We start from the raw sequence: 13,068 nt of genomic DNA on the forward strand, positions 1-13,068 counted from the left end.
TTTATTTCTTTAATGGTATAACTATATGACTATAAATGCAAAGATATTTGAGTTAGAAATGGATTTGCATTTTGCTATTCTGTATGTGAAATGCTTTGAACTCAAAGATTGATTGATATTTTTGAAGGAGTAGTGAACACTATATTTACAATAATAAATAGTTCGCAAAAATATTTTTCATATATTGATGTAAAATCCGATTTGAATGTCATTTTTGTCCGCAAAAGAATTGAAATTTTAGTTTTTATGGTCTATAGTATAGTCACTATAGTGTGTAGAGTTATTCGCTAACAATGTTATTGTTATTGAAGAGCCTAAATGGTCTTTGGTCTGGCTATGGGAACAACTGGGAACACAACACAGGGAACAGGTTATCCCAAATATATTGAAAACACTATATATCTAATACTTGTATATACAGTATAGTGTATGAGTGTGTGTGTGCTCTCAATTGTTTGGTCCAAACTGGCCTTAAAGTATAGTCCAAATAACTGGAGTCCTAAAAGTAATGCAAAAGTAAATCTAAAGCAAAGCTAATGCATATAAGCTATTCATGCAATCATAAGATCAGTCATTTGAATATAAATACAAATCTAAAGCTACGGCCAAATGTTATAAATGCCTGCATTGACGGGACTACTATTCAATATGTTAACTATGAATCCCTGTGTAATATATATAGCGTACAGTACACCCATTATTAGCTGTTGGGCTCAATTACATTGTCGGTCAAAGACAAACTATGACAGACTATAGACAACACTGTGCTATCCAATGGATATCATAGTGGACACCAAAGCTACCCTACCATAACCCACACAATATATAGATTTAACATTACGGTACAGTTATACCGACAATAACTTTAGACATGAATACCAGTCAATAAAGACTACAACATTTAAAACGACTGACAAACAAGTTTCTAACCAATAGACGAATAGTATCTTAGGATGACTTCAATAATAATAATGCATTGCTTTCATAGCCCAGACTTTTCACAACAGCTATCAGTTGTGTTGGTCTTCACTGTTTGCTTTGAAAAACCAGACAAGACTTTCAATCTTTTAACTGTAATTGTTGTCAGAGCTGTCGCTTTGATCATCACTGATAACAATCAACTAATTATTTGGCAAAATCTAATCAAATAAACAAAAATTTCAACTAATTTCTAAAATATAAATCATAAATAAAAAATGTGTTATTTATAAATCAAATAATCAAATGATAAAAAGACGAATTTATTTCAAAACAGTTAATAATAATAATCTTTATTTTTTCGTATAATTTATATTTAACTTAAACATTGGATTACTTATACTGAAAGAGAGAGAGAGAGAGAGAGAGAAACCTTCAGGGCTTATGCTCTCAGTTAGTGAGATATAATAAAAATTATATAATAGTAGAAAAATGATGAGAAATAAGGACCGAAATGACCCTAAACTTCCTGTGCCAGAGAGGGCACTGATTTGGCTATGCTTTGGGACAGATGTTTGTTGAGTATAATATTAAAATTAAACCAAAAATAAATACATTTGTTATTATTTTTAATTAAATTTATTATTTTGTTGTAATTAATTTTTTAATATTAAATATGAACCCAAATTGTCATATCGGAGATTACATTTAGACCACTAATCTATATGATATGTATCTGCCGGCTGTACGCAAAATAAAACTTAATTAAAATTTAATTAAATTAGTGTCAAAATTAAATTAAAACCTGTTTCGGATGGTCTGACAATTTTCACTACTTGTCCTCTTTTAAGTCCAAAATAACGGGCGACCGGATCACTGGCTTGTATTCTCATCAATTGATTTTCCTTAAGCTTATATCTTCCCAAAAGTTCTGCCTTTTCTTCAGGTGTCAAAACCATGTGCTCGGGAACTAACTGTTCATTATAGCAAAGTATATAATGTATTACATTAATAAATTGGGATCAGTTATCCTAAATTCAAACAATAAACACCTCGTGTTCAGTAATATTAATAAGTAATTCAGATTCAAGAAACTGTTCCAAAATATATTTGGGGGCCATATCTGTGAGCGCCTGTTTGGCCGAAGGAGTCATTCCCGACTGAACAACAATTATGGCTCGAGTTATGTTCTCCTCTTGCATTCGCTGACAATAATTCTTCACTGTTTTTATACCAATCTTTGGCTCATCGGGAAAAAAGACAAACATTTGATCTGAAATTAATCGTAAGATTACATCGAAATGCATTAATCAGATGAATGTCCAAACCTGTTGGGTCATCGTTATGGGCGACGAGTACTATCAAATCACTTCTGGCCGGATGTCTCTCACTAATCAAAATAAATCAATTAATAATAATAAATATATAAATAATAGATACCTTGGTTTGTCTCCGTATGTCTCTTTGAATTGTTCCAGTGTTTGATCCAACTCTTCTTGTGTCACCAGATATCCTCTGTCGTGACATAACTGACAATCAAATTAAATTCAATTATCAAATGACATATTGGACTAAATTAGGTGATAATACCTGCATAATAGTCCTTCTTATTCGCCACAATTTGTATGTCTCTGCCTCGTCGTCCATCACTTCTTTAATTATCACTAAATTGTATGAAAAATGTCTTAATTTGATACCACTTTTCAAATGATTTTTTTGGCGTAAATAAAGTCACGTTTTTGTTGACAATAGAGTGCAACACATGTTATGCATTGAATTGCATTCATATATAACGTACACTTATTTGCAAACTATAAACGTATGATATTTTGTATAAATTATATTAAATAATATTAATTAAAACTTTACTATTAATACAATAACTTTATTATTAATAAGTCGATTAAAAATTTTTATTATTATATTAAAATATTTAATGATTACATAAAATATTATAAAATTATGTTAAAACAATTCAAACAAATTGTGACATTACAGTAAATGCTATAAATTATCACATCTATGGTTACTCTTACACACTATAAGACAATAGTGCAGTCAATGCACTGATAGACAAAAAATCGGATAAATATACAAATTGTATAAATAATTGAATTTTCTTAACAAATAATTTTTGAAATATTACTACAATATTCCTATATTTCTAGTTATATTTAAGTTATATTAAATTGATTTATTAAATACAAATCAAAATAATAATAGTATAATGCATATATATATTTAAAATTATTTTAACAAAAAATGACTTGCTTAAATAGTTTTATAATTATCATTATATTAAATTTTAATTAATTAATATTCTGTATTTAATGGCAATATTATGAGCAAATTATATTTTAATAACTTTTTTCATTAATTGACAAAATTATACTAATATTCATAATTTTAAAATGTGTTTATATTAAGTGAATTATATAGATGTAGTTTTACGAAATATTAATATATTTAATTATAATTAATTTTTATATATAATATAATAACATATTGTTAATAAGTATATACTTACATATTTATATACAGTATTATTTACTAAATCAATTTATAATTATCTATACTCTTATATAAATTTATAGTGTATTTTAAATCTATCTCTTATTTAAATATTTTTAATAAATATTGAAAAATTGTAAGCAATGTTAAGTTAATTGCAAACGTAATTATAATGTTATTGCAAATTGTTGTCATTTTTATGATTTAATAAAACCCTGAATACGACGATTGCTTTGTAGATAGAGTTTAAATGCAGACAACTATGTGTTTAAATATATTTATTATGATTTATATTATAAATTTATTATAATCTTATGCATAATAAAAGTCGTTAATCGATTAAATATTTAAAAATATAATAAATGTATTACAAATAAATATATAAACAAAATGTAAATTATATTAAAATGATATAAATTATTTTTATTATTAACGAAACTTTTTTAAACATTAATTAAACAAAGATCAACAAAATAGACAAAACATGAATGACCTCTAAAATGAATTAAATTAAAAATAAATAAAGCGTTTAAATAGTATTATATTTTGTGATTAATTAAAATAAAACTCATGTGTTGTGTTAGCCCTCGACTGCCCCTCCATTGGGGTCAATGTGAAGCCTCAAAGGATGTTATAATTGAAAGCCAACACAAAAATTATTTCTCTTTTAAATAATATATATTTTCTTATTAATTGTTTGTTTAACTCTCCAAATGCGAGAACCTTTAAAAAATACATTTCACTTAAATATTATGAGACTGTTATGAATTGTTGAACACTAATGTCGTAATATCTTTGATATTATCTCTAAGCCATCTCTAAATTGAAATAAATGCTGAATTGTTTTCATATTTACTTCAATTATAAGCAAATGTTAGATTCATTGACGAATTGAGACCTCATTTATAATTTAGTGATTTTATCGATGAAATTTAATTCATTTTTATTAGTCACTGAAATTAGGACCATTCAATCAGTATTACCAATAATGTACTGTATATTTATTGTACTGTACAGTAGTATAACAAGAAAATACCATATATTGTAATACTGTATATAATATTAGGCTATTTTCAATGAGAAAGTAGTTTAGGGGGTATTATCAGGGCGTGGAGGTTATGGTAGCTCTTGGGTTGTATTCATTAATTTATTGTAATCTTTTGAATGATATTTTGACGAATTGATGCATACAATGTAGTAATTGATAAAACATTTCTACATTATATACATGTATTAAAAAAGTTGTTGTGAATGTCAATAATTTAGCAATTATTTGAGTGAAAAAACTTTTACAATTATTGTTGATCTCATTGGTAGTCATAAGTTTTAATTATGTGCAAAATATACGGCATTTCAATTTACGTATAAACTAAAGGAAAGTTATGTCACATATTAAAGGAAAGTTGTGTGGATTGGCTACATCTGTGCCAATACAGGAGGTGTCACTAAATGATAGATAGATATCTGTTAGTAAACGATTGGTTGCAAACAAACTTCAGTCAAGTTTATATCAATATTTCATATAATAAAACATAAATTGCTTGGAATTTCCTTTTCAATTACTAACTAAACATAATCTAAGACATAGTCTTCATCATCACATATCATCATCAGTGACATCACTGAGTCCACCATAACAACAGTCAATCATATCTAATAATTACAATCCGTCTGAAAAGTGATGCAATTAGTCTATCAATTGTTTATGTCATTTGAAAGTTTGTCTTATTATACGAGGACTGACTTAAATCAAGGAAAACATATTTCTAGTAAAGTCCACAATATTTTGAAAATATATTTTATATAATTTTATTCATTTGTTTCAAACAAAAATCATTTGTCATAAATCTAACTATAGATATATCTCTTTATGTTTTGAATACAACCTCTTAAATGATTTGAGAGAGTAATAGACAACCAATAGTCACATCAATCGACTCCACTGTCTATTCAATAAGTAATGAAAATATTTATAATATATTAATACATTTATTGCCATAATTGTAATCTTTTATCAAATCTAATAATTATATATTTTTTTAATCCGTAAATAATTGTAGTAAATATAATTAAATTATTATTATTATTAAATATTAGTAGAAATTTATTATATTATATACATATCATAAGTGTATTTTGTGATAATTAATTCAAAAGAGTAATATTATGAAAGTTGTGTCTCATATGAGGAAAGTTGTGTCAAATAATAATAGTTTCACTAATTGTTTGATACGCAGAATCTCAAGCATCGGAGTGACGGCTAAAATGAACGGATCTGTTGTCAACAACTCGACAGTGAAGTCGACACAAATGAACGGTAAATCGCTTTCAAACGAGTCATTGATTGCTAATATCCGACGAGAATATCACGACTATAAGGGCGGTAATCTTGAGCTCACCAAAGATGATACCACAGGAATCGCCACACTTTGCATCAATTGTTTTGAACGAAGAAATGCTTTGTCTGGAGTTATGATGTCTCAAATGGCTGACATTATCACTGAATTAGAAGAATGGACACAAGTATGCATTCAAATATATCCATAATTATATTACAGTTTATTTTAGGTTTAGACACATTGTTTGTTATATTTGTAATCATTTTTAGGGAAAAGCATTGATTATATACGGAAGCAATGGTTTCTTCTCTTCGGGCGGTGATCTCAATACAGTCCGACATATAGACAATTCAGAAGGTGGTCGTCGAATGGCTATTCTTATGCATAACAACTTCACTCGACTTCAAGCCTTACCGTTACTATCTGTGGCTTTAGTGGAGGGCAAAGCATTGGGCGGCGGAGCAGAGCTGACCACAGCCTGTGATTTTAGGATTATGACTCCCGATGCGGCCATTGGTTTTGTTCACATTAAGTTAGGAGTGACCACTGGATGGGGAGGTGGTTCACGATTAGTTCAAATACTGGGTTCATGTAAGGCATTGGACGTAATGATGTCCGGAAGACTAATCAAAGCCGACGAAGCCTTAAATATTGGATACGTTCAGCACATAATCCGTGACTTTGACCCAAATGATTGTAATAGTGTTTTAAATAAATGTAAGGAATGGTTATATCAGTACACCCAACATAATGACCAAACATTACGGGCCATCAAAAGTATAGTAAACGCCGCCCGTTGGCTACCAGTAGAGGAGGCGCTCAAGAAAGAAGTTGATTATTTTGCATCAGTTTGGGGCGGACCCGCTCATCAACAGGCTTTAGCTAAAAATATTAAACATAAATAATTGTTGCTATTATTAATCTATTGTATTATATTATGTATTTAATCATCTATTGTTAATTTGGATTTTTATTAGATTTGGTTTTTAAATAATTGTTTTTTAATGAAATAAAATGAAATATAATATAAAATAATATACAGTTTAGTTATTAATACATATTAGCAGTCATTTGATTAAACATTTAATTTAGAAATGTCTTCATATTTGATGCCATCGACAACACGTCCTTTGGACACTTCTGAATCAATTCTGATTTTCACACAAAACTTATCGTAGTTTACATCGAGAAGTGTTGCCTCTAATCCTCGAAAAAGACCTCTTAATACCAAAACTTTGCGTCCAATTTGCGGAATAACAGTCTCGACGTGTTTTTGATCTAATTTTAAGACATCATTGCTATCGAGTACTCTTAAAATACAAGTATATTTGTCCTCAACTTTTTCGACGACGCCTTTCTTTTTGTAATATTTTTCATCAAAAGAATTGGTTATTATTTTAACAATAATTCCCTTCAAAAGCCAATAATCGTGTTTTTCTGACTTTTGACGCAGTCTTTCCTGTTCTTCAATTATTTGATCTAATGCTGACTTCTTATTATAACTATCTTTTACATTCAATTTTCGTTTCATTGAACTTTTAGATGATATAGAAATGGTGTCACTTTTATCTGTTTTATCCAAAGTAATCAATTTGTTTGTATTCATTACTGACAACTCAGAATCGGTAATAAGTTTTTCCTCGACTTTTCGTGGTTTTAGAGTAAATGTTATTTTTTCTTCTTCTCTTTCTTTTCTTAATTCTTTTTTCGTATCATTTGTATTGTCGTGAGAATTATCACTAGTATTGGTCTCTAATTCTTTGCCTCTCTGGACCTGTTCCTCAATCATCAGTTGCTGTCTTTCTTCATAATCTCTTTCGACTTTTTGTCTCTTTAATAGATTTTTCTGTTTTTGTACTTTTTCGGGATCCCTATCAATATATGTGATAAACCATCCCTTTTCAGTTTGATCGGCCACAACAATGCCTTTCTTTCCCATCCACTTAACCATTCCGGTGAGTGTCACCCATCGCGTGGCGTTCATATGCAAGTGATCTCTATCTTTGATGTACTCCTGATAGACCTGATTGGCGAACACTCTTCTGGTGCCAAATCGTGTCTTAATAAGATGAAGAAAGTCTTTGAGGAATTCTGATGAAAATGCATCCATATATTTGTGTGGATTTTCGGCAAATAAAAGTAGTTGTCTTTGATGTGCTTCAGAGGTTGTGTGACATTTGAAGCCATTCTCGTCTCTACACTGTTTCTGACACATCTGACAAAACCACTTCAATTTCTGAAGACCTTTCGATTTGATACGTTTGCCGATAGCTTTCGGCGTAAATGCTTCGTGTTTTGGCATTGCGGTCACCAATTGATCCAATAAGTGATGCGACAAATGATGAGATAATCTGTGAAATCAATGACAAAGTGTTGACAACAATAATACGTTTGTTTTGCACATCAATAACGTCTACACAATATATGTCTTATATAATAACGTTATGATTGTTTGTATTGGAAATTGCATTCAAATCAATGCATTCATTGCTTTACATGTGATGTATGTATTAGTGATGTAATCATAGCTGAGATGAACATTGATGTCAATAACCCTTATATTTGAAGTGTTGTCCCACTTATGACACCGTTATAGCCGACCATCACTTTTAATGATTGAAAGCTAAGAAGTGACCCCAAAATGATCAGACAGTCAACGATATGACTGATGTATAGTCGACATCACCACTGATCAGACAATACATACTTATTGTTATCAAAGATGTCTTAATTGACTCAATCATCTGATATTAAGTGATATTATTTTATCATTTGTTTATTACTTATGTCTGCAGCGATGGTAAGTCTTTATCATTGAATATACAGTTATTTTTTAATTGATATAAATGTCTTTTTCCATTGAATTGATTTATTCATTGTATTAATATATTAAAACTATAATATTATCATTAATTTGGATTAATTTATGTTATTATGATATTAAAAATACACTAATAATAATATTTTTAAAATAAAAATCTATTATTTTATAAGTGATTAAATTAAAATACAAAAAACTTTATAATTAATAAAATAGTTTTACAACGTTTCAAACGATACATGGGATCAAAATACAGAGTTAGTCGACAAATGTTAAGTATTTGATTTGATTGTCTGAATATATTTTAATGTTAAACCAGTGCCCCATCTCTGGAGGTATCACTTGAAGAAGTGGTTAATTTGTTAGCCATGGCTCTCAATAATCGTTTTCATGAAGCACTGGATGCCTGTGAAAAATGGTTGGTTTTTTGGTTTTATTATAATTTATTTTATAGATTTTAATTAATTTTCTTTAAATTAATAAACATATTATGATTGAGATATTTATTATTGAATACAATTGAATAAGTATTTGACTTTATTGTCAATTAGGTCTCATAAGAGTCTATACCACGCACTGGGAAAGGGAACGCTTTGCTTCCTTAAGGGATGTCTTACCTTAGAAAGAGTAAGTTTATTGTTATTATGACATTATTTCTACAATTTTTTTCATATTTACAATATTTTATTTATTTTCATTATTATTATATGATTATATGATTATGATATATACTTTATTCTGTGTTAAATAAATTAATTGAAAAACTTTAAATTTCCTGTTTTTTAATTTATGATAAATAATGTATTAGTTTGATATGATTTTCAACATAACACCCGATACTTATGATTTATTTTATATAAGTTATATAAATAAAATGTTGGAAAAGTGTTGATTTTTAAAAATTAAAAAAAAAATTAGTGTAATTAAAACATTATAGTTGAATACATTATAGTTGAATACATTATAGTTGAATACATTATAGTTGAATACATTATAATTATGTATAAATAATTTGTTTCAGACTGAGATACAGGAGGCTATGGATGCATTGCAAAACTGTATTGATATATGTTGTCGAAAGATGCGATCGAGTATTACAAGAGTTGTTTGGCGTCCAAATTATAACTATTATAGTGACGGTAATTAACGACTCGTATCTCAAATATCTCACTCTTTTGTACTCTTTATCAGTATTTTCATTGTTGCAAACAATTATCTATAATATATGTTATTGTCTTATGAAAAGAGGAAATACATGCCGAGCTTTGTTACGCCGAAGCACTTCTAATGACAGCTTTGCTTACATTTCTTGAGGACCAAAATCTATTAAATCTCGTTAAGGGAGCCTTTCGTATTAGGAATTGCTATCAATCATACAAGTGATATACATTTCACATATATATATATATTAATACTTATTATCTACTTATGTGTAAATATAATAAAATAACTTTATTTTATTTGAATCAATACAGAGAATGTATGTATATATTAAATCACAGAACTGAATGGAAAAGTGAATCCATAAGAAATCATTTTGAGAGTGGAGTGAGACTGGGAATCGGGACTTTCAACTTAGTTAGTCTATTGATTTTCATATATTAAAGCCATATATTTGTTAATTATTGAATTATATTTTAGATGATATCTCATATGCCAACAAAAGTATTAAAATTACTTGAATTTGTCGGCTTTTCCGGAGACAGAGCACAAGGATTTACAGATTTAGAGCAATCAACTCAATTGACTGAAGGTCTCAGATGTCCATTGGCTGCACTTATAATGCTTTGCTACCAGTGCTATATTGAACATATATTTGGTAATTTATATTTTTTATTTAAAATTGTAAAATTAAAACAATAAAATTATATTAAATTATTAGTATTTAATGATAACTTTAGAGAAATGTTATTATTGTTTGAGTTCATTGACATTATTTAATTTGACCCCTTTTAAGGCTAGGAATAGATGTTTAATATATTGATATATGAACTCACATATAGATATATACCTTTGATATAATTACAATATATGACACTCAATAGCTATACTTATAACTTAATTCTTGTTTTATTTTATTATAAATAGGTTTGGGAGAGGGAGACCTGCAATGTGTGGAAAAATTATTGGATTTTAGTTTAAAAATATATCCAAATGTTTGTATTTTTTCTATTGATATTTATTATATTAATAACACAATAAGTGAAAACAATTTGTAACGTTGTATTGGATTTATAATTATAATATTTAGAGTGCATTCTTCCTGCTATTCTTAGGAAGACTGGAACAACTCAGAGGAAATGTTAAAGAGGTTTTGCATTTTATAAGGTTTTTAAGTATTAAAATATATTTATTAAATTATTTTGGATTAAATAAAAGGCAATTGAAAATTATAAGAAATGTATTGAAATTCAAGACGAATGGAAACAATTTCATAATATCTGTTATTGGGAACTATTATGGTGTCATTCGTGAGTTTATATAATTGCATTAAATTTAAATACAGACTATAAAAACATATGGATATGATTTGTTAAAGAGTACAATGCGATTGGGATAGTTCTGCCAAATATGCAGATATATTGAGACGACAATGCAAATGGTCGCCCGGCACTTATACCTACCAATACGCCACTTACCTGTATATGATTATGATTGAACAAAACAAACCACAACTTAAAGAACAAATAGAGGATCTATTGCGGTATAACTTAAATATTTGTTTATTTTATATTTGAATCTTATTTATATCTGAATATATAATCATCAGAACTGTTCCAAAATTGAAGATAAGATATGCGGGCAAAACAGTTCCGGCAGAGAAGTTTGCGATAACTCAATCAGAGAAATATTTTGTCCAAAATAATACTCTATTATTACCTGCTTTAGTGAGTTTTTATTACATTTTATTTGACTATCTTTTATATGTTATTAAACATTTGTCATAATCGGTAAAATTGTTAGGAATTTCAATATATATGGAATATATTCGCTGCAATTGGCAATTCACCAAAACTTCTAAACCCTATATTAGATAGGGTTGAAAATGCTGTGACTTTACATAAACATGATTTAGGTTTGCTTTGGATTTTGTTTAATACATGAATATTTAGAAATATTAATATATTATTATTATATATAATTATATAGAATTTGAGGAACGGTCTCTTGATAACTATGCTTTGGCACTATTATTAAAAGGAATGTGTATGAGATTTTTAGGCTATCCCTTACAGGTATCACTTTTATACATTATATTATATATATTAATATATTAAAAATAATTTATATGATATATTCAATAATATATATAAAATATGAAATATTATTGTAAAAATATAATTAAACTAATTTGTAAAATAGGCACAACAATGCTTTAAAGGTGTACTTGATTGGTAAATAACTTGAAACTATTTTTTAGATTATTTATAATTTATATTAAAATAATGACTAAAATTAATTAGTGAGAAGCGGATCACTTACGATACATTTCTTGCACCACATTCTGCTATGGAGTTGGGTTTGACTTATTTATCAGTCAATGAGTTGACTGAAGCCCGTGTTTGGCTAAATAAAGCCAGACATGAATATACCGGCTATTTATTGGAAACTATAGTCCACTTTCGGGTTCACTGTGCTATGAGAGTGATTAAATCAAAACTACAAATTGATTTGAACTCATCTCAAGAGTCAACTTCTGTTATATCACCAGTGAATGACAATCAACTGAAAAACACAACTATATTCAGCTCTATATTCACTGAATTGTCAAAAAAGATAAGTAATGTTTCACTTAATACAAGCACTCATAACAAACAAACTGAATATGAAGAGTACTTAAATGGTTATCAAATTAAACTATAATGAATTGACTGATAATTATATTAATTATAACTGATTTTAATTTATAATATAACAGATAATAGAAATATTTTTATATATCTGTATAATTATAACCTAAGATTATTTAGAAAACATGAAAATACTGTTAAATTTTTATAAATGATTGATGTATTAATTTTAATATTATGTTAAATTTAAATTTTTATATGTTAAGAAATTTTGTTTATTTATATTTTAAAAATAAATATTTAAATTTTAGTTAATTTAGTTATATATATATATATATAAAAGTTGGATAAATTAAATTATTATATTTTATCTTAGATTTTGCTATTGTTATTTAAGTTTTTATTATATATATATTATAGATGTTTTACGAATGTATAATTAAAATTTTTATTTTTATAAATTTTTGACTACATTGTATCAAATAATGTTCAAATATTTATTTAAAACATGTTTCAATAACATCATTTTGAATTATAAATGATAAATTACAATATATTAAAATTTGTTATTATGCTTAACATAATATGTATGTATATTTGAATTTATTGTAACTCAACACAACTCTCCATAATATTTAAAATTATCATTTCTAGGGAAGAAAGTAGTGGTAAAAATGCATTATTTATA

The 13,068-nt window shown here is 27.4% G+C and overlaps 4 protein-coding genes across 4 annotated transcripts; 2 read left to right on the top strand and 2 right to left on the bottom strand.

The window, feature by feature from the left end:
- Window positions 1-1,563: 1,563 nt before the first annotated feature.
- Window positions 1,564-2,703, bottom strand: LOC128959598 (DNA-directed RNA polymerases I, II, and III subunit RPABC1-like). Its single transcript, XM_054305594.1, has 6 exons — window positions 2,509-2,703; window positions 2,359-2,447; window positions 2,247-2,308; window positions 1,971-2,191; window positions 1,724-1,892; window positions 1,564-1,661 (listed from the first exon to the last, which is right to left on the bottom strand). Exons 1-6 carry the CDS (start codon window positions 2,563-2,565, stop codon window positions 1,627-1,629), a joined length of 633 nt encoding a protein of 210 aa, XP_054161569.1. The 5' UTR covers window positions 2,566-2,703; the 3' UTR covers window positions 1,564-1,626.
- Window positions 2,704-5,243: 2,540 nt separating this feature from the next.
- Window positions 5,244-6,732, top strand: LOC128959592 (ethylmalonyl-CoA decarboxylase-like). The gene is made up of 3 exons (XM_054305587.1): window positions 5,244-5,386; window positions 5,667-5,952; window positions 6,038-6,732. The coding sequence occupies exons 2-3, from the start codon at window positions 5,695-5,697 to the stop codon at window positions 6,671-6,673; spliced, it is 894 nt and encodes a 297-aa protein (XP_054161562.1). The 5' UTR covers window positions 5,244-5,386; window positions 5,667-5,694; the 3' UTR covers window positions 6,674-6,732.
- An 87-nt stretch (window positions 6,733-6,819) lies between these two features.
- On the bottom strand, window positions 6,820-8,188 carry LOC128959591 (DNA/RNA-binding protein KIN17-like). The gene has a single exon (XM_054305586.1). The coding sequence runs from the start codon at window positions 8,068-8,070 to the stop codon at window positions 6,844-6,846; it is 1,227 nt and encodes a 408-aa protein (XP_054161561.1). The 5' UTR covers window positions 8,071-8,188; the 3' UTR covers window positions 6,820-6,843.
- An 82-nt stretch (window positions 8,189-8,270) lies between these two features.
- Window positions 8,271-12,460, top strand: LOC128959524 (tetratricopeptide repeat protein 39B-like). The gene is made up of 17 exons (XM_054305499.1): window positions 8,271-8,568; window positions 8,806-8,846; window positions 8,909-9,007; window positions 9,141-9,216; window positions 9,611-9,728; window positions 9,836-9,968; window positions 10,065-10,167; window positions 10,231-10,408; window positions 10,678-10,745; window positions 10,841-10,900; window positions 10,969-11,060; window positions 11,129-11,293; window positions 11,360-11,477; window positions 11,554-11,665; window positions 11,740-11,825; window positions 11,953-11,984; window positions 12,054-12,460. Exons 1-17 carry the CDS (start codon window positions 8,554-8,556, stop codon window positions 12,451-12,453), a joined length of 1,896 nt encoding a protein of 631 aa, XP_054161474.1. The 5' UTR covers window positions 8,271-8,553; the 3' UTR covers window positions 12,454-12,460.
- The last annotated feature ends 608 nt before the right edge of the window (window positions 12,461-13,068 follow it).

Source organism: Oppia nitens, unplaced genomic scaffold, assembly GCF_028296485.1.
Source record: "Oppia nitens isolate AA-2021 unplaced genomic scaffold, nextdenovo-longstitch-racon4-pilon3 scaffold4_pilon_pilon_pilon, whole genome shotgun sequence".
Classification (NCBI taxonomy): domain Eukaryota; kingdom Metazoa; phylum Arthropoda; class Arachnida; order Sarcoptiformes; family Oppiidae; genus Oppia; species Oppia nitens.

Excerpts from the sequence above, each read along its gene's own strand:
- LOC128959598 (XM_054305594.1), bottom strand. The coding sequence starts at position 2,565 with ATGGACGACGAGGCAGAGACATACAAATTGTGGCGAATAAGAAGGACT. Across the intron at positions 2,448-2,508 it reads TAAGAAGGACTATTATGCAG|TTATGTCACGACAGAGGATA; the intron begins GTATTATCACCT and ends TTTGATTGTCAG. Across the intron at positions 1,893-1,970 it reads TTAATATTACTGAACACGAG|TTAGTTCCCGAGCACATGGT; the intron begins GTGTTTATTGTT and ends TATAATGAACAG.
- LOC128959592 (XM_054305587.1), top strand. The coding sequence starts at position 5,695 with ATGAACGGATCTGTTGTCAACAACTCGACAGTGAAGTCGACACAAATG. Across the intron at positions 5,953-6,037 it reads AATTAGAAGAATGGACACAA|GGAAAAGCATTGATTATATA; the intron begins GTATGCATTCAA and ends AATCATTTTTAG.
- LOC128959591 (XM_054305586.1), bottom strand. The coding sequence starts at position 8,070 with ATGCCAAAACACGAAGCATTTACGCCGAAAGCTATCGGCAAACGTATC.
- LOC128959524 (XM_054305499.1), top strand. Across the intron at positions 9,729-9,835 it reads TTATAACTATTATAGTGACG|AGGAAATACATGCCGAGCTT; the intron begins GTAATTAACGAC and ends TCTTATGAAAAG. Across the intron at positions 10,901-10,968 it reads TCAGAGGAAATGTTAAAGAG|GCAATTGAAAATTATAAGAA; the intron begins GTTTTGCATTTT and ends ATTAAATAAAAG.